The 26,372-nt window shown below is 40.0% G+C and overlaps 1 protein-coding gene across 2 annotated transcripts; it reads left to right on the top strand.

The window, feature by feature from the left end:
• Nucleotides 1-268: 268 nt before the first annotated feature.
• On the top strand, nucleotides 269-24,535 carry HACD2 (3-hydroxyacyl-CoA dehydratase 2). Of its 2 annotated transcripts, XR_008508483.1 has the most exons (8): nucleotides 269-426; nucleotides 6,338-6,455; nucleotides 6,739-6,757; nucleotides 9,237-9,325; nucleotides 15,092-15,213; nucleotides 15,880-16,058; nucleotides 16,718-23,743; nucleotides 24,317-24,535. XR_008508483.1 is itself a non-coding variant. In XM_036386319.2 (7 exons), exons 1-7 carry the CDS (start codon nucleotides 296-298, stop codon nucleotides 16,798-16,800), a joined length of 741 nt encoding a protein of 246 aa, XP_036242212.1. In that variant the 5' UTR covers nucleotides 269-295; the 3' UTR covers nucleotides 16,801-24,535. The 2 variants fall into 2 exon arrangements, 1 of the variants encoding a protein (XP_036242212.1); XM_036386319.2 differs by having other exon boundaries at nucleotides 16,718-24,535.
• The last annotated feature ends 1,837 nt before the right edge of the window (nucleotides 24,536-26,372 follow it).

Genomic DNA, 26,372 nt, shown 5'->3' with positions numbered 1-26,372 from the left:
TCCATAAATAACCGTACAAACTAACGCCGTTAACGTCTCTAGGGACACGGCACACCTGTCTGCAGAGGGGCCTTTTGAACCAGCCCTGAAAACCGAGCGATCAAGCCGCTGATCCCCGGCCGGGCGCCCCTCCCTGCCCCGCGCTACCGCCGCCGCTCCCGGGCCGGGCCAGCCGCACGCTGTGAGGGGCGCGGGCGCTGCCGCGGCTGCGCGGAGCCGTCCCCGCCCGGCGCGCGGGAAGTCCCGCCCCGCGCCCACCGAGCGCCGGCAGCGGGCGGGGCGCGGGAGCCGCGAGATGGCGGCGGCCGGGAGCGGCGGGAGCCGGGCGGACAACGGCTACGGCGGGCAGCAGGCGCGGCGCAGGAAGGGCCCGGGCGCGCTGGCCACGGGCTATCTCGTTATCTACAACGTGGTGATGACGGCGGGGTAAGGACCGGCCGGGGCCGCTCGCGGGCCTCCCCGGCCGGGGCCGCCGCCGGAGCGCGGGGCTGCGCTCGGCCGGGCTGCGGCCGCGGGTGGGTCTGGCGGGGCAGCGAGGGCAGGGCAGGGCTGGGCAGGGCTGCCCCGCGCCGCAGGGAGCGGGGCCGGGCCAAGAGCTGCAGCCTCTCCCGCCGCCGCCGTGGCCGCGCTCCCGTCCGTCCCGAGCCCATGGGCTGCACCGGCCGGGGCCGGGGCTGGGGCCGGGGCTGTGCCCCGCGCCCCCCGTGCTGTCAGCGGCCCTGCCTCGCACTTCGGGTAAGGCTCAAGCGCACAGCCGAGCCCTCGCTCGCTGCTCGTCGTGCTGGAGAGCGGCACCTGCGTGTCCAGGCTCAGCTGCCTTGCCGCTGTCCCGGCTCTGGCCGTGCTCTGTGACCGTAACCCCGGGCGGGCGTCCCCCAGCCTGTCCCTGCCCGGCCCCAGAGCCCCTGGCCCGGGTGCGCCCTCAGCGCTGCCCGCCCCGCGGCTCGGCCTGGCTGCCCCTCCAGAGCGGGCTGTGCACAGCAGCACGGTGTGGGTGCGGGTTCCCTGGAGCTACCCGGCTCTGTCATTGACTCGTTCATTGCTCTGCAGCAGCTCTCGCATCCAGGTGGCTGAAGGTTCCTTGCATCACCATGTCTGCGGTGTAGAGTCCAGCAGGTTTCACTAGAGAGGTGACCCTAAATACAGGGAATTTGTCCGCAGCAGTAGTTAAAGGCAAAGATCTTGAGCCCTGCAAGATTTCTCCATAGACCCTTCAGCTGCTCTGTAGTTTGAGGTTGGAAGCTGCTTTTGGGATGTGTGAGCTCCTGGACCAGCTTGGTGCTCTGCCCTTGCCCTGCATGGCCTAATGCAGACTGGGGCCAATTGGTGCTTGCTCTGGTGTGTTCTTAGGTACAAAACTAAAAATAGTGACAAATGGGGACTCTCAAGAGAAAGGAGACTTTTTTTTTTTTAAATTAATTTGTGGCTGTCGCATCTCATTAGAATCCAGATAAAAATAAAACCATCTTTTGAAAGATTGAGGATATTTGGGTGGGAGAAGAAAAGAGCCTTTAAAATGGATCCCAAATGATGGTGTTTTCCACTAGATAAACCCTGGTGGGTGAGGAGTTGAGCAAACAGAGTAGTGTCATGTTTGGGAGGAAGGTTAGTGTAGAATTAATATAGATACAATCCACTTCAATAAGGCAGTTGGACATGAAGATTCTAGTCTTTGCTGGTGGCAGCTGATCCTGTTTCAGCTTACAAGATATTTACACTTGTGTGGATCAGAGGTAGGGAAGCTGGCAGAGCTCAGTTCTTGTGAGGTGCTTGGTACACCTGTAACCCAACAGTTCTGTTACTGTGAAATGTTACTGAGCTGGTTTATGGCTCCATAGGATATTTGCAGGGTATTTCACTCAGAGGGCAAGGATAATTACCCACCAGTTTGATTTTGAAGTAATCTGTTGTTTCAGAAATAATTGCATGAGTAATACAACACATTGCAGGCAATCAGGAGAGCTTTTTAGTTTTGTTGTGGTGTCCTTGCACAATGTTAAGAAGTTCACCTCCGAACTCTTGTAAGAAATAAAAGCATTTCCCTGCTTATTTTTCTGCTCATATGCAATTCACTTGTGTTTATAAAAGATATAAAAAACCTGAGAGAGAAGCTGTGGTATAAATGGAAAGTTTTCTTTGTGGTCACGAACTTTCTGTCATGGCATGTGAGCTCCTGGGCATGGGAAATTTCTATTTCCTCAAGAAAGAGGAACAAATTAAAAAAAAAAATTGAGTGCTGGAAGCTCAGAAATAAATAGCATAAACCTCTATTTAGCTTTCTGTTGTCATATAAATCTTGATCATGGTGTTGCCCATTTTCTTGATTTACATCAAATCTCTTAGAAAATTCCACTCTTGGGTGGGATGTGATTTATGGTGCTTAAACATGAGCTGCTTTTTTCTGGAGAGGGTTGTGATTAAATGATTTCTGCAGTTTGGGGAGTTACCATATGAGTTCTGTAATCATGGTCATATCTCTGTGTTGTCTCACTTTATTTTGGAGTAGGTCACCAAGGGCTCTCACTGATAATTCCTCTTCAAATGGGTGAGGAGTTTGCACTTCCCCTGGACACTGCTGAAATTCCACAATATACAGGATTGAGCTTAGGAAAAAAGCTCAGTTTGTTTCTTATTATTGTGAAGCCTTTTAGAAAGGTACTTTTTCTGGAGTTGGTTGACAGAAGCTCAGTTGTTCAGATGAAAAGATGGAAAGATTGATACACAACTGGTGGCACTGATTATTTACTGACCCCATGTCAGTCAGAGTGCTCAGACTTAGTTTCTCCAACTGCACTGCCTTGGAAAGAGAATTGTGGGGAAAAAAAAAAAAATTTAAGGTGCCCAGGTGTTGAAGTGATGCTCTAACAGCTCATGGGATTTTTTTGAAGTGGTTTGTTTGGTTTGGTTTATAAAAGGCTTATAAACTAAAGCACACAATAACATTGTTGTGCAGTAAATAGGTACTAAAGTAAATGTTTTAAAACCATAGTTGCCTTAAGTATTAACTGTTTAAAATAGATCAAGTGACAGTTTAAAAATGTCAGCATAGCTACTGCATTTACTTTGCATTTATCTTGGCTTAGCTAAAGAAAACACAACTTACTCCAAAAATAATAGATCTTATTTCTAGTTTTATGCTGTAGTGCACGTAGTGTATGGAGTCCTACATAAAAAAACCATACAGTGGTTTTTGCCAGAGCAAAACAGTACAAAATACATGGGTACCTGTGGGTCTCTGACTGGAGCTGCATGCAGTTACTATTTGGTTCATGTTTTGGGTGGTTTTTTTGGTAGAAATGGGACAATCAAGGTACAGCACGGGATAACCAGGACTGCAGTTGGTTCTCAGCTGTACTTGCTCAGGTTTTGTTGCCCATGGTTCAAAGCCTTGGGCTACAGAAAGCTCTGCATCTTGTTTCTCTCGTGTTCAGGCAGACTCTTTCCCCATCACAGAGTGAAGCTTTGTAGTCATGCCTGACCTAGCATGGGGAGCTCATTTCTGGAGGCAGAGATACAGCATAGAAGTTATTTTTCCTAAAAACTGGGCTTGACCAAAATCACTGGGTAGTGCTGTGTGGGGAGATGGAGCATGCTGTTAGAGCTGGGTGCAGAATGTTAGATAAGCTGCTTTAAAAGGTGATTATGTTCCTTATTTTTAGTCAAGTGCTGTAACTGACTAGTACTTCTGGGCATAAGTAGCTGGTGGTAGTATAAACAATGAATTTAAAAAGGATTTCACTCAACAAGGTCGATGGTAATGTAATAGCTTTTGAATGTGCAAGGGTTTGTATTAATCAGTGTTGCTCAAAGAGTGTTCCGGGTTATGAGTTTCATTGTCCATGTCTTCAGTGAGTGGTTGTTGAGAGCCAAAGTACATTTCTCCCTTTCAGGTGCACTCACTGCATAGCTCTGCTGTATTCTCTTGCATAAATGTTACAGAACCTCAGTAAACTTTGCATAAGAAAATGCCTTTTTATGACCTGTGAGAGAGCCAAGGGAGGTTACCTAAGGACCTGAGCACAAAGCTTGTCTACCAAGTCTGACCAAATTAAAGTAAAAAAAATTCTGTGTGCAGTAACCGTTTTTCTTATTCTGGATTAATCAAAGAATGGTAATTGTCCAGTTTGGAGTTTACAGACAGGGTAACAGTAATTTAATGAAGTGTAACTCCAGGTGGAGTTCAGTGTGTAGGTCAGAGAAATGAGCTTTCATGAGACAGTGGTGCCTTTTGCTGCCCTTCTAAACTTCTTGCCAAGTTCCATTTTCAGCTGATATTCCTTGGTTTCACCTTCTTCTGTTCCATTTTGTCTAGTCCTAGAGGGTGAAGAACTATTTCAGAATCACAGAAGCAGGACAGAGATACTAAAAGCTTCAGCACAAACCAGGCTCAGCTTCCAATTTGGTATGGATTCATGCTCTGATCTGTATCAAATGCTTTTTGAAGGATAGTAAATGGAATGGAAAGTACAGTCTTGCCGGAGTCAGTGATCTGGCACGAGGGTGGAGCAGAGCAAAAGGCTGGAGCTCCTCTGGGAGCTGTGGGATTTACCTGTCTCTGTTCAGGTGAGAATGGTTTGCAGGCACAGCCAAGGACTGGCATCTTGTGCAACTGAGAAATTGCTCAATTCAGCAGTTTCTCAACAAACATGGAAGATCAGGAAAAACAGAGAAACTTGACAGATAAGAAGAGTACAGTGTCAGCCTGCTCTGATTTCCTGCCCTAAAGAAGCAGCAGTTGGTGTTACAGGGGAGGATCACATACTGTAGTGCTTACTGGTTTATTCTACACTGAAGTCCAAATACAAAATGAATCTGATTTATTCCTTGTAAACAGCAATTACTTGGCAAATGTTTGTCTTTGGGTTTCACAAGATGGCTTTAACTGAAATAACTTGTCACTGTAAAAAAGAGAGGGCTTGTTTTTCTTTCCCATTTATCTTCCCCACTCCCCCTGCTTTTATTTGGTGCATGTCTTTCAGAAGTTAAGGCAGAAAGTAATTAGCTTTCTTTCAATTTTGCTAAGAGATTTTGTTACAAACACAAACTTGGATGCCAGACTTACTTATTGTTGAAAAATCTGAACTTCACTGTGTGTTTCAAACAATTACTACATTTGGGGTAATATGTGCTCATACTTTGCAATATCCAAGCTAATGTGGTACTTGTAAGATTGTTGTATGCTGTAAATAAAGGGAATTTCTTCATCATCCCTGTTACAAAACCACAGCTACACACTTTTTTCCAAAGGGTGAAAACTATTGTGTAGTCATTGGGCTTGCTACATGTCTACACATTGAGGTGAGCTGTTAGCAATTGCACTTGGTGATTTACACAAGGGGTTTGGAGGGAGATGGAGGTAAAATTGGGTGGCATTCAGAGTAGCTGAGTGTTAGACAGCCAGGATGAGCCTGTCAGTGAAAAGTTTGGGAATCCTGTTAAGGATTCTTCTTGACCAACCAGCTCCTTTTCCCCATGTTTGCCTAAAGCAATTGGAAACTAAAGCTCCCTGTAGATGCTATTTTCAAATGGAAAGTGTGGGACTGGGGTTGACCGCTCACCTTGGGTTTGTGGCTTGGCATAAACTTGACAGAAGAATTTCTCATGCTGGGGGCAAGCACCAGCTCTGGACAGCTGTGGTGGTCAGTGAAAGCTTCATCAGCCAGGATGAAAAATTTTTAGGTTTAAGTTACCTGAAGGGAAAATCAGCAGGGTTAACAGGTCACATTGTTCACATGTGCAGTTAGAAGGGCACTACTTACATAGGCTCAGATATGGTTAAAAAGGAAAACTGGGACAGGAATGGCCATGCTGTCTTCAAGGCTTTAGCAGGCTCAGTTTCCTTGAAGTTATTTATCTATAACCATTTCTCATATAATATATGCTCCCAGCTAAGCTGGATGGCCTCTCATAGAGTCTAGGGGTTTACTTTGAACTGAACTGTTAAAATCAATGCCTTCTGAATCTTGTTTATGTCATACTACTGTAAGCTGGTAATAGGTCTCTGACTAGCTGTCAGAGGTTTTCTGCCTAAACTGAAAAAATGTGATACCAGTCTGCCATTGAATACATTCCATAACTAATTAAACAGAGCTCACTGAAAAATAAATGGAGACATTAGAGAAATTGCTGCCATGTTGGTGCTGAAAAATGCTTTTAAAATGCATCATCTTTCACTTGGATAAATTTGTAGAAAATGCAAGTATTTGACATTTCCAGTTTTGCAGAGTTAGTGTATTTCAGGACAGTTCTGCCTGTTGCTTCCTCAAGTATTGAAAGAGGGATTAAAGGTTCTTTTTATTCATGCTTCACTTACTGTCTCCTTTTTTCTCTCTTTCAGGTGGCTGGTTATTGCAGTTGGTCTAGTTCGGGCATATCTGGCTAAAGGCAGCTACCACAGCCTTTACTATTCAATAGAAAAGCCCCTGAAATTCTTCCAAACTGGAGCTTTGCTAGAGGTGGGTGTAGTCCTATTCCCTGGCCTAACTAATATTTGCATGAATGTGTTGTATTTCTTACACTTACTTTAATTCTACTGCACAGCTCACACAAAAGCTGAGCTTTCCTTTTAGCAAGAGGGAGTTTTACTGTCTGCTATTTAGCTTGGGCAGCAGAGCTAAATATTAATCTTAATCATTGAAATGCAAATACTGAATCTTAAACACTTGTAACAGAACTAAATGTGTGTCTGAATTGCTTAATTTGAAATGTTAGTGATTTGAATTTTTCTTTTTGTTCTAGATTCTGCACTGTGCACTTGGTAAGCTTGCAAATTTTCTGTTTACTATTTTTATAGAAGACTAGAACTAAAAGTTATAGAACTTTTAGCAGTATATTAGCAAGAAAAATGTTGTAGTCTGTGAATTGCTGAATTTAATTCTTGAATAACTTACTAATTTTTGTTTGAAATACATTCCAGTTTTTAGCTCCCTAATTTGAGAAGTCACAAAACAATAAAACAGTCTTCAGCTCCTATCTGAGTGTTCACTAGCCACTACTTAAAGAGTAAGATGGTGTTGAGGTTCCTGAAGCTGCAATTACAAACTTGCTGTTTTTCATCATTGTCCAGACAGCCATATAATGAAGAGGTTATTGGATTGTAGGTTCATCATGAGTTCTAGGGGATGTTTTAATAACCAAGTGAGGTGTTGGGAGAACTGGTGCTAGGAATGTGTCAGCAGAGGGCAGTCTGGTTCTGTAGTTGATGAAGTAGTTCAGATCCTCCTGAATCATCCAGCTGCTCTGAAAATGTCTTAAGAAGGCATTTAATAAACTGTGCACAGATCACCCCAGGAAAGGAATGATCATATACACCTCAAATTAATGTAAAGGCTTCTCAGAGTAAGCTGTGTCTATCATCTATTTGACTGTGCTGCCAAGGCAGTCCTTCCAATGCTGTTTAATTTTACTAAATCTCAATTACTGTTTTTTACCAGAATAAACCATACTTTTTTTAAAAAATTGTAAAAAATTTTTATTAAAATGTGCCATTTTTAAGGTCTTATTTAGCAAGTGACAAGAAGCAAAAGTTAAATCTTGGAACACTGGAGAGAAAACCTTGCAGATAAAATGCTGGTTTTATCATCCTAAATCCATAATGCTTAGCTGTTTTCTCAGTTGATTTGAGGTGTGGATCCATTTAGCCCATGTGATCCTTAGTAGCACAATTTAATATTAGAGAGAGCCATTAGGAAAAAGTGGCAACATTTTATGCTTTTTTTATTCTTTTTGCTTTCCCTAACAAAGCTCTTTTGCAAAAGACTGGTTTTCTCCTAAGTGGCTGTGGATTATATTTTTTTCTGTTAATGGAAGTGTTTGTCAGCTAAATAAAGTGAGGGGGGTTTGCCCAGCTGGATGCACTGCTGCTGTCTGCTGCAGTCCTACTGACTGTAGCAGAAGTCCCTATGCAAGGAGAAACAGGAAATGTGCAGATTCCTTTGCCCCTGCTGAACTAATTGCTCTAACTAGAGCTGTAATTCACTGTCAGTAGAAAAGCTTATGTGTGACAGATGGCTGTGTGTATCAGCATAACTTTTCTCTCCACATCTTTTCAGTAGAATCTGAAATGTTAGCATCTGTGAGGCAAGTCCTTCAAAATACAAAGATTGATAGGGGAGTGTCTCTGTGAAGCATGGTTGAGAACAGGACTTTGACATGTGGCAAAGATTTTAAAAATGCAGAGCTGTACCTGGAAAGGAGGTAACATGTAGCCCAGAGACCAAGACAGGGTGATAAAACTGAAGAGAGCTATGTCTGGAGGATTTTCCTTTTCCCTCTCAAAGAAGCCAAAACATATCAGTGAAAATAATTCAACTGAAACTTGCTTTTGACTTTTCTTACTCTTTCTTCCCATTTCATTTTCTCCTTGGTTCCTACATATTTCTGAGGCTGTTGTGTTGCTTGCATTAGCTTTACAAGCACTTTTTACTGTCTCTTAGGAGCTACACCTGCTCTTTATCATTTCACTGTAGAAGAAAATAAAACTTTGGGATGCAAAGTTTAGAAATTTTGTGTAATCCTCCAGTCTAAAACTATTCCTGCTCTGAGAGATCTGGCTGTGTAGGGTCCTTTTACTGACAGGTCAGTTGGAACTTGCTGGAAGAGCCAGTGATATCTGCTTGCTTGAGAAAATCCTCGAGTTGCTTCTGTAGCTGCCAGTGCATCAGCTGTTCCCTGGGGTTGGTTTTTTTTGTTGGTTGGCTGGTTTGGGTTTTTTTTTTCTGAGTTGTATTTCCAGGAAGGAACTACAAACTTTTCATCTATCAAAATATGGGCTAGATCAGTGTTTCTGAAAAAGACTTACAATTTTTGATGGCTCTTTTTTTTTTAGGGTATACAGTGCAAAGCATATTTATTGTCTTTACTTTTAAATCACAGTAATGAAGAGTATCTTGGATATTTTAATCAAACAGGATTATTTGAAATTCTGTATCCCAGAAGCTGTTTGATTGGAATTATCTGATTGAGCTGTTCTGTGTATTGAGGAATGTGCTGTGATTGCAACAAGATCAATTACATTTGTTTGCATTTTGATGCAGAAAGCCTTGTCAGGGGATTGCACTGCATTGTGCTGTATAAACACACTGAAGGACTGACTTCAGATTTTCAAATTAAAAAAAAAAGCTTTCCTTCCAGAAATTTCAAATGACTGGACTTTGGTTTAGCTGTGTTTTATTTCCCCACCCCTACCTCCTACCTTGTTAATCAGGCATATTTACTAATTGCAAAATATCTTCCAGGCATTGTCCCCTCTTCTGTTGTTCTGACTGCTTTCCAAGTGATGTCAAGGGTTTTCCTGACATGGGCAGTAACACATAGTGTAAAAGAGGTAAGTCAAGATGCAAATTGATAGAAAAACTATTGATCCATGCTGAAAAGCAAGTGTTGATTGCTGTCTTTTTGTCCTTAAAATGTTTGTATCCCGCTATGGGAAATTGTTCATATGAATTTCTGTGGATCAAAAGAAATAAAAATAGATCTGATGTCATCTTTTGTTGATAGTCAACAGAGTGAGGTCTGATTCTGTGCCTGTAAGACATCTGGCTCCTGGATAGATTCTGCAGTTCTTACTGACAGTCAAACAGCTTCCAGTGTGTAATACAGAACACAGAATTTGTACAGCTTCTAGTGTTCATCTCACTAGTGCCATCATTAAAAGCAAAATCTCACTGCCCTCCTGCATATGCAGTTCAGTTCATGTGGCATCTGAAACTCCCCCTCAATTGTTTGTGCACAGCACTGCCTCCATGCTCTCCATTGTCATTCTCCAGGATAATCTTTCCTCTGTCCTTCATTCAATTTTCTTATATCCAAATGTAGGTAAATGTTGGGGGCTGAGTGTTTTTTCCCACTGCTCACCACACCAAATAGTGCTGTATTTTAGGCAGATCTCTTTAGAATCTTTTGGAAGCCCTGTTTTTTGAAGATTATTCTGACAGCTGTTTTCAAATCTAGACATCCTTTAATTGGTACAGGTTATAGTGACTGACTCCTGTCTTCTGAATCCTTGTAGTAGCCCAAATATGCTGCATCTCTGCTTTAACTTCAGCCAGCTAATCTTACTGGTTTTCTTCTCATTAAAGAAAAGAATTAGTCTTGATACCAGTGTCAGCATGGGTGCCTGAAGTAAGTGACAGTCATTTTATGCATAAGATTGTTTGTGACTTGAATGGAGAATGTCTTAAGGAACTTGTCTTATTACAAAGTCTTGAGGGAAGCTGCTTTCTCTTCCTTCCTCCAAACCTGCTATCAGAGCATCCATGCACATGTAGAGTAACATAAGTCACTGTAGTTCCCAGCAATTATCAGTCCTTTCTGGTATTGTGATGCTTGTTCATGTGAAGCTTTATTTTCCTCCTACTTAAAGTGGAGGAATGTTATTTTTCTCAGTAAACATAAAACCTATTTTCTAATGGACTTCCCTATTGGTGCACATTAATGTACTCTGGTCTCTGTTAACTCACCAGAAATAAGTACTAGGTTTTGAGCAAAAAAAAAAAAAAGCCATAATCTCAAGACATTAGATTTTTTATATATATATATATGTAGGTATGTATGTATAAAATACTTTAAAATAAATACTCTTGGAATTTTGCTTGTTATCTATATGATTTTGGGATATCTGGTGCTTCATAGAAAACAGTGATAATCTGTTTTTATGAATTGTCTCCTGGTTTTGAAGTAACCCAAATATTAAAGGTTAGATTGGAAGGATTAGAATTATTCCATGTGTTGTCTGTTAGACATCAAAGAAAAACCTTTAATGTGATTGTGGGTTAGGTTTTTTTGAAGCTTATGCCCACATTCTCACCAGAGAAAATTGACAAAATGAGAGCAATGAGTATAGCCAAATATTTGACTTTTAATGAGGATTCTTTCAACCATATTCCATGCAGATTTTTTTCCCCAGACTTGTGTGGTCTTCTGGTTAAAGTCTTGCAAGAGACTGTATTATGTGTATTATGTGTTACTTTTTTAATGTCTTAGAAAGTGGATATCAGAATGGCTTGGATGAGGAACCCTGTGATGAATTTCTGACCTGTGACTTAGAGCAAATAAATCAAATCAAAGGCTGTATTCTGACCCCTCCCCTTGCCCCAGCCAGGGAGCCTGCAGGCTCACCTGGGAGACGTTTTGCAAGTGTCACAAGTGTTCTACTTTCTCTAAAGGGCTGTCTGCACAAGTGAGCTCCATGGTGAAGGCCAGGATTAAATTCTCACACAGCTTTATGGAACTTGTAAGCGATGCAGTTGCATGATGAGGTCCTTGTAAAACAAACTGCAGTTTTCCTCTTTAACTTTTTGAATGAGACTTGTTCAGTACCTTGCTTTTCCAGACTGTTTTCATATATAATACAGCTAAAAGAAAAAATGTGTATTGCATCCCTCCTTCTGTCAGGATACACTTTTGGAAATGTGATGTGATTTGAAGCATGCTTCTTGCCACTAACATGTTTGTGCTTTTTGTGGACTTCAGTGCTGCTGTGTTGTTAAACTCAATTTGAAGTTATTCACAATAAATGTTAAAGCATGGCAAATGTTAAAGCACTGCACACTGAGATTCTCCTCACCTGCACTGTGGGAGCAGTTGTTGGTGTTGTGGAGGAGGGCCTGGCAGATCATCAGTGCTGGCCATTATGTCAGAAAGGAACCAGTTCAGTGAATTTTACTGTTTCCCCTGCAAAGGAGGGCAGAGAACAGACAGCCTGGTGTGAAGGGCTGGGAGAATGTAGGCATAGGAGAACAGAAAGTGCCCTTCTGCTCAGAAGATGTCTTTTGGAATTTGTGTGAGCAGTGAAATCATCTGGTGACATCATGGCAGGCCTTTGTGGAGTTCCATTCTGATAGATAATTCTGCACCCAGTTCTGATAGGTAATTAAAAAATGGTGTCAGCAGGCATTTATTGCTTATCCCATTGGGCTCAGCTACTGATGGGTTGCAAATAAGTGTAATTTATATTTAGAGGAACTTCTGTGGAACACACAGGCAAGAGATGCTGTGAAAACAACATTTAAAGCATGTAGAGTTGGTAATTGGGACTCCAATATCTGCAATGGGGAATTGATATCTTCAATCAGTAGTAAAGCATACTTACTTAGAAGAGGGAAGAACATCTTAACTTATGCTATTTAGGACTAAGTTGTTGTAAAAAATCCATGATGGAAAGGTCAGAAGTCTGAATGGCTGAGTACAGTTGAAAAACCTGACTCATCATTGCTTTACATCTATGTAAAATTAAAGCAATACCATACAACAGAATAGTCTGTCAGGCCCCTTGAGCCTACTGCGAAGTTTCCTTTTTTTTTTCCCTGAATTTTATGTTTTATTTTTTAATTACTGCACCAGAGAACCAGCTCTTTGGAGAGAGACATGCTGTTCCAATATTTTCCATCATTACACTTGCATAGTGCTGCTGGTTTTGCTCTTCTGCATTGGATTGCTTAATTATGTGTTTAGCTGAAATTTTCTGCAAATTTGTCAAACTGTTACTCTTAATGTAGAGAAATTTCCCTTTCCAATCTTAAGGAGAACATTAAAAACCTCTCAGGCTTTATTTTGTCAACTCCCAGTTCTCATCTTTGCATCTTAAAAGATAGTGGTTTATTTTATATTTTAGCAAACATTGTTGGCTATTCACAGTACTTAAGAAAAGCTGAAATATATCCAGGACCCTCCTTGATGATATGTTGGCTTGAAACATATGCCAGAAATTATGCCTGTTGTTTGATTGACCACTATTAAAAGAGTTGGATAAATAAGGTGTAAATAAAGTTTTTACTTGTATCTAAGACTTCCTTGAAAGACTGGCATGAAGAAAGTAGTGGAAGAAGAATTGAATTCTCAGGGAGCATTGGCCTTAGTGGTTATTGTGTATTTGCCCTGTCTTCAGCCTGGAGGAGGAATGATGCAAATGCAGCATTAGCAGTGGCTAAAAGAGTAAGACTCCTGAAAAATTGTTTTTCCTTAGATAGGGAGACAAGCTATGAAGGCACAATCAGTGATTCTTTAAGTGACCTAACAGGGTTGTGTGTTTCATAATGGGGTGAACTGTTTTAATAACTTATAATACAAAGGAGAGGGGGGAGACCAGACCTTGGAGGCAGTGTTAGAGATGTCATGTGATAGAACTGGACTGTAACTGCTGTAATTTTCTACTTCCATGTGTATGATTCACTGTTAGTGTCCCAGTTTCTTGTCCTTGCTCATATCCTTGGGTGCTACTTCAAGCTGCAAACTTCAGGGTTTTGACTTTTCCCATTTCCATAGCTAGGGAAAGAAGTGGGATTTAAAGCACAGGTTGAAACCTGGGACTCAGGTTTAGGTGAACTGATCATTAAGCTGCTACTCCCGAGTTGGCCAGAAGATGCAGCTCTGGAGTGCTTGTCAAGCACGTTCCTCCTTTGGAGCAGCAGCATCTGGGAAGTGCTGTTCACTTTTCCCTGTTGAGAACTAAGTCTTGCTTATAGACCGGACCTCAAACAGGATTAGGATCCTGCAGCAATGTCTAAAAATAGATTTGACCTCTTCTCTGAAAATCTTAAAATAATTTTTGGATTTTGCTCTTTTATTATGATGTAAGGGATATTAATATATAAACATATTATCAGAATGTGGAAAAAGAATAAGGTGCTTTTGCTGCAAAATGCAGTGAAAGTGACCTGAAATGTTACATGCTGCAGAACATAGATTTACAGCACAATACAGATTACCAGCAGCTCTGCATTCCAGGATAGCTCAAGATTTCTGTATAAATTTTTCTGGGTTTTGCAGTCTGTAGCAAAACTTTTTCTGGGTAATGCCATTGGAAAAAAAATCCCTTTTTTACCCAAAAATATATGATCAGTCCTCTCCTGTTGAGAAGATTCTGATTGTGCACCACCCACATCTCTTGACTTCCTTTTCCCTGTTTTCAAGAGTTGGAGGAAAAGAGAAAATATGGGCCCATGTCGTTGAGCTCTTTCCGTTCCCACTGTCCACTGAAATTGGGCTCAAGGTGCTCATACAGCTGGGAATTCTGTTGAAGAGTAGAGGGAGAAGGCTGAGCTAAAATCATGTCTGGTCCCTCAAGAGTTTGTTCTGTGGGTGTGTGACCCCACATATACTTGAGATCCATCAGGAACTTGAACCTTATAATGATGCTCCATAATGTAATAAATATAACTTCATTTTAAAGTACATGCTTTTGAGTATTGACCTTATAAATATCACAGATAAAGGCAGTTTATTACAGAATATTTTGGGCTTAAAGAGACCCACAAGGATCACTGAGTCAGCTCCTAAATGATCCCATGCAGGGATCAAGCCCACAAGCTTTGCATTATTAGACCATGCTCAGAGCAGCTGAGCTGATCTCAGGGTTAAAATGTGGAGGGAGTTGCAGTGGCTTCACTGATGTGTGAGTGACATAAAAGCTCCAAGAGGTGTAAAGCAGTGAAACGTGATAGTGCCTTGAGTGTAACATTAGAGGAACTGTGCTAGTTACAATAAGCAGAAAATGGAGCAAGGAGCAGTGAATCAGGTGCCTGTCAAGCTAACCTGAGGTGAGACAATCTGAGCATGGTTCTTCTCTCCTCCCAGCCTGAGATCTGGTGTTAGCTGTTCTGCTGCTGCTCAAAAGTAGGACCCAGTTTCTGACCAGAAAAGGAAGACGGTGCTTCTGCTCAGAAGCACCATGAACTAGTATCAGAACATTAAGTGTATACCAAGTATCACGTGTTAGACCATTCTTTCTGCACTAGGAGACAGTCATAGGACTGAAATAGAAGCTGGTTCTTTATAGAATGGGAAGAGTTAAGAATTATACTCAGCATTTCAGGGTTTCTTGTACCAGTTTGCCTTGCACAGAATATGAGAGCTGAAGTTACCTGATCATGAAGCAGAGCTATTCTTAAGCAACTAGAGAAATACAGAGCACGATAAGAAGGGGTTTTTACTGTTGTTACTAATGTTGCTTTTAAGCTCATTCTTGGAGTCTGTTCTCTAAAATGATGCAGTAAAGTAACCCACAGGAATTGATTTCTGTGAGGTTTCCTGGGGTCTGGTGAATAACTGGTAATGGTCAAGTTCATACAAAGCCTTTTCTCTGTTCTCACAGGTACAAAGTGAAGACAGTGTCCTCTTGTTTGTAGTGGCCTGGACAATCACCGAGATCATCCGTTACTCTTTTTACACCTTTAGCTTGTTAAACCATCTCCCTTATCTCATCAAATGGGCCAGGTCGGTAGCATCATAAAAGTTACAGCCTTAAAGCACTGATCTGACAGGGATATTTATCTTGTAAAGTAGTTGCAGTGCAAAAAATTAGATTCTGCCTTGAGGTAATTGCCCTGTTTGTGAACGTGACTGCCTAGCTTCTTTCCAGCAGACTTCGGGTTACAAAAATCTATTGCATTGCAAGCTGAAAGAGTCATTTGTCTGAACTTATTTTCAAAATAATTGTTTGTCAGAAACTGATATGTAACAGTAGGGGATGGCAGTAAGTAAACTGACATTTAGCAGTAATTCTTGAATGCAGTGGTTGTCATTGAAATAATATTTAAGCTCATTGATTAACATCATCTATATTTGGCCCTGTTTTAAGTATTAAAATGACTTCTACCCAAGAGTTCAGAAATCAAATTAATAAAGTGTGTATGTGTGGAGAATAGTTTTAAAGATAATTTGTAGGTTCTCAGATAAAATCTTTATAAATATTTCCAAATGATTGCTGATCTGAATACTTACCTTGCAATAGTGCTCATACCTTGCCATGCTCTAATCAAATAAGATCTAAGAAAAATAAATACTGAGTGGAGAATTCATAATTTGAATATCTCTAATATCATTTAACAAATATTTTGTCAGTTTGTCCTAAGTTCTAATTCTTTCTGTGTTTCATTCTAGGTACACTTTGTTTATAGTATTGTATCCAATGGGAGTCTCAGGTGAATTACTCACAATATATGCTGCATTACCCTTCGTCAGGCAGTCTGGCTTGTATTCCATTAGTTTACCTAACAAGTACAATTTTTCATTTGACTACTATACATTCCTGATCCTGGTCATGATCTCTTACATTCCAAGTAAGTATGAGTTTGTTAGGTTTCTTAGTATTAACAGCTGTACTGGGAAAAGCAAACAATTATGGGATTAGCATACATAGGAGTAACTAATTTAGCCTGCTGATGGCCTTGTTTAATTTTTGCACGGTTCCCAAAAGTTTCTCATGGAAATTTCAGCTTTTGCTGTTTGTGTATGTATGTTTTCCACCCCCTCCTTTGTTGTTTTGCAAACATACTGTTTACCATAGTTTTTGAAACAAAAAGAGAAAAAACTCTGGATAGACAGAGATGAAAGAGGCACTGATGTGTATAAAATGCCTTAGAGCCTGAAAAAGTGACGTTTGAATTACAAAAAATCAAACAAATCTGGAAATTTTTCTGCCCTGCAGTCTGTTTTCTTTGTATTGTGTGCATGCAGTTGTGGCAACTTTTGTCATCTGCTTCCACATTTAGAGTTAAATAAGGCATTTTGCATTTTATTAAAAATGTGATTTCTCTAGCAGAAAAATTAACAGTACCTGAAGCCTAAGAACAATATCAGTTCATCTCCTTAGAGTGTAAAGGCAATAGATAATTTAAGCAAAAAGTGGATTAGCACATCCTCTAATAGAGAATTGGTGACTGTGCATCTTGCAGGCCTCTCTTCACACTTTATTGACTGGAGTGTGTTTTCTCCTCAGTCTTCCCTCAGCTCTATTTCCACATGCTGCATCAGAGGCGGAAGGTACTCTCCCACACTGAAGAACATAAGAAGCCGGAGTAATTCCAACTCTTTTTCAGAACTTTTCAAACATCAAAATGCTGCAGTTTTTCAATACCCAGCACATTTGTAAAGAGTATACCAAGATAAGTCAGAGGTAAAAGACCAGTAATTTAGCAAGAATAACTAATAAATCTGATTTCAGTGAAATTCCAGGATGTCAAACATTGAAATAATTTTCAGCTTGCAGTGCTTCAGAAAACTTAAACTTTATATGGCTTGGCAGTTAACCTTTTCCTTAAATGATGTGCTAAATGGTTTTCATTTATTACTAAATGTCTGAAGGTTACAGTATGAGTGATGAAGTTGTACCCACTAAATGCCTGAATTGGGATTATATTACTGATACCTCTTTTTTTAAGTGCTTGACTGCATGCCAGAAACTGTATGTATTGCTGTGAAAGCAAACAATATGCTCTGGAATATTTCAGGATAATGTCAGAGACTTCAGTGGAGAATGTAATCTGGGCAAAGTATTTGAATTTAGAAAGGTAGGTTGTGTATTTAAAGGTGATGGGAACAAGAACAAGAAACCAATTACGGAAATTGAGGGGAATGTGGTTCTTTAGGAATTTAAACAGTGTCTGACCAGAGTGTGCTCTCTGAAGATCTTGTTTAAGCTGATCACTCAAATGCTAATATTAATTCAGAGGCTGTAATTCTTATCTGAAACATTAAAACTACCCCGAGTACTGCATCCCTGAATATTTTTTACATATTTAAAAAAGAATACTAACTGTAATACTTTAGTGGTATCAGTAATGAATCTAAACAATATAAGGAGGTAGTTCACCCAGAAATAGGTGCAGTTCTCCCTTTTTACTATAAATTATCATCTCTAGTCATTGTCTGTGGTACTCATCTTTCAGTGAGGTCTGCTTGGTCTACTGTGTTTGGGGGCCTTGTTCCTTAGCCTGACTTTTCTCAAGTGACTGAGGTCATCACTCTGGCACATCCAAGCAGGCAGTTCCAGGCATTCAACTTCTGAAGTTGTTGAGATTATGCAAAGGCACAATCTGCTCCTTGCAGAGCAAATTCTCATGTGTTACTTGCTGCCTTTGCACGGAGGACAAGCCACCCTCGTCTGCTCTTTGGAAAGAGTGGAAGACCACAAGAAGTTCTATTCTCCTAGGTGCTTTCTCAGGTTCTCAGGATTTACCTTTCCTTGGGAAGGTAAAAGGAAAATGAAAGAGCTGAGAAAGGCTTGTGGTGAGGCAGAAAGCACTAGTGCTGTGTGAGCTGTGCCCCAAGCCTAGAAGAAACTTCTGATTGGGACTAACAGGGTGGGGAATGAAGGGAACAGAAGGAGAAGGGAAATGAATGGTTATCCTAGCAGAGACAAAAGGAAATGTACATTATGGCTTTGCTCTGTTAGGAATTGATGGCCAAGTAGTCCTGTCTGCATCCAGTCAGAGTCACTAGACAAGACCATGTGAGCCTCTCTGGCTTCCCTCTGGTCATGATTTAGTGCATAGATGAGGTGTAACCCCTCCCATGCTGCCTGCAGTGCTGCCTCATGCTGGGCCTGCCAGCACCTCCCCTGGACATGGCCTGGTTGTGTTTGACACATCCCAGCTCTTCTAAACACAGCTGGGAAGTACTGAGGACACAGGCTCTCTGTTCTAGCAGCTGGGAAGAGCTGGATTTACAGTTGTCATATACAGTTATTATATACAGTTACTCAGATTTGTGCTTGTCAGAGTGATATTAAAAAAAAAGCCTTGTCATTTTTCAGTAATTTTCTTTGGCTCCATCAAAAGGACTGAATTTCCCTATCTCTGACTATATAGAGCCTTTCCTGTTCAACACAAACAGGATTATTATAGGCAGAGAAAGGACAAGAGACAATAATAATCTTTGCTTCTATTTTCAACATTTTGGAGCCAATTATTGACTGGATTATGAAACACAGGAGGTTGTAGCAAGTTGGATGTTGGTCTTTTCTCCCAAGTTACAAGCAATAGGACTAGAGCATACTGCCTCTTGTTGTGCCAAGGAGGGTTTAGATGGGATATTAGGGAAAATTTCTTCATGGAAAGGATTGTCAAGCATTGGAACAAGCTGCCAAGGGAAGTAATAGAGTCACCATCCTTGAAGGTATTTAAAATACCTGAAGATTGGTGCATAAGGACGTGTTTTACTGGGATTCTGCAGTGTTAGGATGATGGTTGGACTCAATCTCAGAGGTCTTTCCCAACCAAAATAGTTCTGTGATTGTATTACTATGGCCATATACAACGTCAAAATTGTTTTGGATTCAAAGATGCAACAATTCTGTTAATTTCTGTATTAGGTTATGTGCTTTGTTGTAGTGATCTGAGAAATGTTACATTATTCTGAAGTCACTGTTTGAAAGTGGGAACTTCCACCTCTGAACAAAAATCTCCTTTTGCTTATACTTGCTGTTAAAGAAGTTAATGTCAATATTTCTGAAGGATGTCATCTAAAAGATCTGATTTCCTGATGTACTTAGGTTACTGGATATTGTCAATGCTCAGCTCCTGAACTTTTCTTAATTTGATTTCTGTGCCCAAGTAAAAGATTTGGTTTCAAATTTGTTGGTCCAATTTGGAGATAAAAAATGGCTGTGTAATATTCCTGCATGAAACAAGCTCCAGGCTCTGTTGATGAGAAAGATACAGTACAGATCTACAACAGATAGCACTGGCACCATGGAAAAGCAGAGCAAGCTGCCAGTAGGGAGAAAACTTCTACAACCAACACCTTTGCTGAATAGGCTTTAATATAGAATATTTACTTTAATTGAAAGTATCAGTTTGTGACAAAAATGCAAATAAACTGTGGCCTTTTAAAAGAAAATGGAGTTACTTTTCCTTTCAAAAGAAAAAGTAGTTGCTTTATCAGTAAGAATTCTTACCGGCAAAGATGATTTATGGATTATATTCTGAAGTCTGAATGTCCAGTTACTATGTACAAAAATTCAGTGCTTTATGTTGCAGTGCTTTTTCAAGTTTAGCTTCCATGGAAATCACTGGAAGGTGATCTTGAGAGAGAACTGTAGTGTGATGCCCTAAAACTGTTTGGGTTGTTCCCTAACACTGATTTTGCTGACACATGTGGGGTTTCTTCTCCTCATAAGAGAGTTTCCCCTCATCTGCCACTGAAATTGTGGTTTCTGTGAGCTCTATAATAGAAGCTTTGATTGGTACTGTGTCACAAGTGCAGAGGGGTTTATTTTCCCCACAGACTGTTTACTTGGCTTGCATGTTCTCTCTCAGCCTCTCCAAACCAGCAGGCCCCCCCTGCTTTGGTGCTCTCTGTTGTGTGCACTGGTTCAGGTCGACAGCACTTTCTGTTCTACCATGCCAGCTCTGAGTTAGTCACTACCCTCCAAAAGACCAAGGTTTTCACCAGTGTGTAGTTAAAACTGGAATTGTAGAATTGTTCATATTTGTAAATTACAGTAAGAATGCAGGTTACAGTGCAGGTAAATTGTAATTTTTTCACAATGTGATGTTTTTATCAGAGGGTTTTTTTCTTATCATTATGAAGGTTGGCATTTGTGTGGACCAATCTGCAGTGTCATTTTAAAACTTATCTTTCAGCTTAAAATTTTCATGAGTATACATCAAATCATATCTTTTGATGTATATGTCAGTGAAACTTGGGTGAAAACTAGATACAGTCATTTTTGTATTTTTTTCTATGTTGTGAAGAATAAAATTGTAATTTTATAAGTCTGATTCACTAAGATTATTATAAGTTAAATGTATTTTTTGTATATTTAGGAATCTGATATTACCTGGAGCTCTGAAAGACTTAAGCATAGATTTTTTTATGCATGGTTGAAAGATATTTCAACTTGATAATGCAGTGAAATGGTTTGTATGCTAAAATACTAGTCTGTGTTGTTGCCTTGTGCAGTTGATTCTGTGCTCTCTGCCTGGATTTGGCCTACTGAACAGTGATACTAATTGCTAAAATCCAAATAAAAAATTCTGAACAAAATACGTTGTATTGTTACTGTTTAAGGAACAAAAGCAGATACTTTGCAAGTGTGAGTTAGGGCTGTATTTTTTTCACTTGTATACAATGTGTATCTTTTAATTTACAAGTTCTTTTAGCATAGGTAACCCTGGAACTCAGACAAAAGAAATAAGAAACTTCATATTGTTATTAATGCTCTGCTTTCCACATTCAAAAGAAGTGTTCATAACAACACCTTGAACTGACTATGTCAGCACTCAGAACTCCCTGAAGGATCCTCAATTGAATGTGAACTCTTTGTTCTCCTGCTGTTATCTGTACTCTGGATGCTGATGGTTTCCTTCAAAAACAAAATTGAGTATTATAAATATAGTGGAATGCTAAACTAATGCAACAGAATACTTCAGAGTTCATTTACTAAATATAATATGTCTGCTACCACGGCAACGTTTTTAGCATTTTTAACACTTCCTGAGAGAGATTTAAAAACTGTGTCTAGATGACATTAATGCCCATAAATAACAAGTTATAATCCTCTAAAAGGAACTGAGTGGTAGCTGCAGAGTGAGTGCTATTATTCTAGGCATATGCTTGTCATAAGATTGCACAGCTACAGGGATTTTTTTGTTGACTGAGATGGGATGAAATGGTGTTGTCATGCCCAGCATCAGCACATGTCCTACGCATGACGGCTGTGACTTAGCACTGCTGTGTAATTAAAAACTCAGAAATGCTGTGCTGGAGAGATGCTGAGCTCTGTTTGTGCCTTGCAGGAACTATCATTGGCTATTTGTGTTTCCTCTCTGCAGTTTGAAAACAGTGTGTGGAAACAATTTTAGTTCCCTAGGGTAACAGTAAAGAATCTGAAAAGCATAAGGATTCTGTGGTTGTCAGTAAGTTAATGTCACAATAACATGTAAGGCTCAGCTTAAAGCATTGGTTGTTCTTTATTTAAGACTAGAGGGGGGATCTGTGCTGGGCTGAATATAGAATAAAATGTGTGAATATCTGTGTGATTCAGTTTCATTTGATGTGAACTGAGCATTTCTACAGTTGGAGTGATTGATTCAAGCCATCCAACTGCCTGGAACTTCATTCAGTATCAAGTGGCTTTTAAATTCTGCTTCCTGTCTCCTAAACAAATGCTCTTCCACACTTGTCAGAAGACTTACAGTGGTAAGATAATTAATAAAGCTTCTTAGGTGGTTTCTGAAGGCTGCCTTTGAAGTAGTTGCAATTTCAAATGTGGATTAAAAATTTGTAACTCTTGTAATAGTCTTGATCACTAATTTCCAGAATAATATTTTCCTTTACAGATGTGCAAGATCCTAAAGCCCTTTTTATGGCCTCACAAGTTAGCTTGGGCATTAGTGTTATCAGAGGTTTGTTTTTCTCTTTGATGTGCCACAGCTGCCTCTCTCTAGATTCAATTTATTCTGTGCAGTTTGTACATAGAAATTTTACATTACCTGTCACTACATGAGGATCTTATTGGGAAATTCTTTGGTGGAAGTTTTTTGCAGAGGCTTATTCAGCTGAATTGTGAGCAGTGAACTGCATTTTGTCCTGTGTTTTTGACTCTCCTGCTACAGACAGTCTACACAGTCTTCTGTGAGCTGTAACCACTTGCAGCAAGCGTACATGAAAAACTTCAGGATTGGCATTTTCTACTTTGAGCACCAGAACTTGCAGAATCTTAGCTCCTTACATTCAGCCTCTTGGGCAGGACAGTGGATAATTGGAAGAATACCTATAAAGGGATACAGGCATTTCAGGGATCTTCTTTAATATCAGTTTTAAGTTGATGGAAATGTAAAGATCAGCGCTTTGTTCTTTTCTGCACATAGCATGCCCACAAAAAGCATCACTTGTGAAGAGTATATAGGAAGTGGAGGACCCTCTAATCAGCCTGGCAATAGATGGCTTTTATGAAATGAGTTTGCCATTTAAAGGTTTGTTTGGATAAAATACATCCTCTTCACTTACTGGATAAGAAAAGATAATGAGTACTGGTCTCTAATAATCAATAAAACGATGAGATGAAAGAGGAGAGGTACTGCAGGTTACAGAGCTGTACCACTGTGTTTCCCAAAGAATATTTGGGCATTGACAAAACATGAAACTTTCTTCCTGTTCCCTTTGGAATGCAGTAGTAGTTGTTGTTCTTTGGGGCGAGGGTGGTGGTGTTTGGTTTTGGGGTTTGGGAAGGATTTTTTGTTTGTTTATTAAGACAGAACAGCAGCCCTTAATGGAAATGCTGCAATGTTTAGTCTAGTGTGCTGATGACATGAAGTTTGTTTTATTTTCCTCCAGGTGTTTATTACAAGACTATAAGGAACTGGATGCACTGAGTTAGGTGCTTTGTTTCAGTCCTCCATTCCTGTGTATAAACCTCTGCTGGGAAAGTTGCTGGTTTGATAGTATCAAATGAGTTTCCTTACCCAGCTTTTTGGTGCAATTTAAATTAAGTAAAAAAAGCACTTTGTTAGCAAACTGGAACAGTGGAAAAAACTGTCTTGCATCAGCAAGAAAATGGATGTGAAATTGAGAGTCAGACATTGCTGGTTAGTTTTGGTAGTAAGACTGGATAGTGTTACTTAATAACTAGTTACTAAGTAAGGCAGTTGATACTGTTACAGCCCTTTAGCAGAAGCAAACCCTGCAGTCTGACAATTCTGAGTTATTCTTCAAGAGGTATTGTCAAGTCAGACAATGTATGGAAACCTGCTCTAGGCCTACAGGTGTGTTCAGACAAGCGACAGATGTAAGCATTCATGGGCTGCTGGGCTCCAGGTTCCTGCTGATGCAGAGCTGCAGATGAGGCCTAAGCATTTGGGATTTTGAAGGAATAAACTGCTGGCAGAAAGATGTAAAACTCCTACAGAAAGATATAAAACTCCTACTGTTGTGCTCTGAGCTTCGTGCAGCCTCCAGGGATCCACTCAACACAGACACTTCAGTCCTGTTCATTGCTTTGCTGCTATCCAAAGGTGATGAGGTAAAGCTGCTACAGTTAACAAATGAGCTGCTATGTTCACATTCTGTGTCAAAAACTGGAATCCTTGGCTGTTTTTTTCCTAATGTCAGGATTATGTGAAATCCCTGGAATGATCACATGAATTGCATGCATTATGGTGAATTTCATGATGCAATCCTCTTGTGTTGCAAATGTGCACATGGAGATCTGTACCCCAGGTTTGCTTGGACTAAACAGCATGGCCATGCAGGAAATTTTATTTCTACATTTGGGGTAAAATATGGGTGCTGCTGTGAAAACACTGATAAATGTGATTCAATAAGCACCTTGTCTTGCTAGGCTCCTTGTGTATCCCTAAAAAACCCCAAAAGTCAGTAATGAGTCAGATTGTTTTGGGTTGGGCTTTATGTTTATTTTTTAAGTCACTGTGGTTTTGTTTTTTCACTATTTTCTCACTTCTGGTTCTATTCATTTTGAATCATCAGATTACTGGGAGATGGGTGGTGTGGAGCAAGAGAATTTGTAACAGCAGCTTGTTCAGTTTGAGTATTTCATGGCTCCAAGCTGGACTGTGTGATTATCTCTTGGTTTCAGAGGGCTGCTTTGGATATTCCAACGTTCTGGATTTAATGCTTCCATGAATCTTGGAGTGCATGAAGACCATGAAGAGTGAAATGTGACACAGATGGTCTGAGGTCACTATCTAGTTGGTATTCCCCATGTAAAGTAAATAATGGAAAGAAAGAATGCTAATGTTTGTCTGTTGCACCTGTTGTAATAATAATAAAGTAAAAAATGTTTTTATACAAATTATGAGACTACATGTGAAACCAGAATTTATGTGAACTTGTATATTGAAGAAGTTTAGATCTGCCACAGTAGATCTCTCTTGACTCCCTCATGGCTTCCTGAAGGTTCTTGAGGAGGTGAAATTTGCAAGCGTTCCCTAAGTCTTCCATGTGTTTACTTCCATTTAGGTATTATTTTAACCAGATAAATAGTTTTTGGAAAAAGAGGCATGGTTCAATTTTAATCCAGAATTTTATTAAGATATTATCAAAGGTACTGAATTGATTTTTGCCCAAATACCCCACCCACAAAGAATTAAAAAAAAAAAAAAAAAGCTTTAATGATGGGGCAGGTAAAGTTTATGAAGGCTAGGCTAGACTAGAAGGTGCAACATTAGCCTTTCAGGATAAGGAAGAGGAAGTTTCTCTGTTTTTCTACACAGTATTGTGATATTTGTATTTGTTGATCTCTGAACAAAGTAAGTAAATATTCTCATTTTATATGGACTTCTATGCAAAGCACACTTGTATTGATTAAGGTCATAATTTGTACATAGCCATATTGGGACTGAGATACAGAAGCTCCTCAGTTTTACACTCATCCTTCAGAAAATGGCTGGGCTTAGTTGTGAAAGAAAAAAAACTCCTCTCTATGTATAATTCATTAACAAACTATGATTGCCTGAATGTTCTTGTAGTAAGTGCTAGGCATTTTTAAATGACTTCACAGCCACCCAGAATATGCAGTGTTTTGCTTTCATGCATAATTTTTAGGGTGAGACAAACATTGTATCTTACTGCCATTTGTCATGAGGTTCCTGAATTAGAAACGAGAGGCAGGGCTTGAGGAAACTGCGTGTTAGAAGGAAAGCTGTAGATAAGCTGTCTGTATTATGGTCTGTATCCTCAATATTAAATATTAAAATATCCTGCTTGTTGCTTTTGTGCTGCTACTGTTCTATGTCATCCAGTACCATCATCAGCTAGAAGTGGGCATTAAAGGTTTTTACTATCCATGTGGAATCATACATCATCTTTGCCACAGCCCTGTATGTCCTCATTGTGTGAGGGACCCATTTAGTTGCTGCTCCTCTTGCTTCTGAGACACTTTTTACCTTCTTAACATCCTTGTTCTTCTCACAAGCTACAGATTTTCTGCACAATCTCTTCCAAATGCTTCTTTACCCCTCTTTAAACTCAACACCTCGTACTTTTCTACCCACTTCTAAAGTTACAAACTTTTGGTTGAAGACTTGTTTTCCCCTGTAGCAAGGACAAAACTTTTTTCCCCTCTGGCTGAATTTTTTTTTTTAAAAACACCCTTAAATTGATTAGGCATCACTTCTTATGACATTACAGAAAAGCAAAACTGTATGTCATACAAAATGGCATAGTGAAAAGAAACATGAAGGGTACTCTAGAATTGAAACTACCATTTCCCTGGTACCTATTTACATAAACTTCCTGGAGAAGGGTCTGTAGCTTACTGTGACTGGAGTCCTGCCTAGGATTCAGGCTTCCAGAGGCTTCCATGATGCAAAAGATAACTAAGACTTCATTTAGTCCCAGTGGTGAAACATAAAAACCTTAAAATGAATTGGTCTTTTATCTGAGCAATGGTTTGTTGATATCTTGAATGAAATATAACAAGATGTGGATGTTGAATGTGCTTGGTTCTTACACATGCCTTCAAAGTAACTTTCTGTGAAGCAGAATTAATTTTAGGGTCACCAATTTTATGAATAATTTTTCTCCTTTTACCTGGTTTTACTGTGAAAAAGTGAGATCTTTTACTGCTGGCTTTGAGAGAAGAACTCCAAAATGGGACTTTGTGTACAAAACAAAAAGACAGGTCCCGGTTT

This window comes from Molothrus ater, chromosome 7, assembly GCF_012460135.2.
Source record: "Molothrus ater isolate BHLD 08-10-18 breed brown headed cowbird chromosome 7, BPBGC_Mater_1.1, whole genome shotgun sequence".
Taxonomy (NCBI): Eukaryota; Metazoa; Chordata; class Aves; order Passeriformes; family Icteridae; genus Molothrus; species Molothrus ater.
Note: the sequence above shows the minus strand (reverse complement) of the source record. Positions and strands in the feature narration are given on the sequence as shown.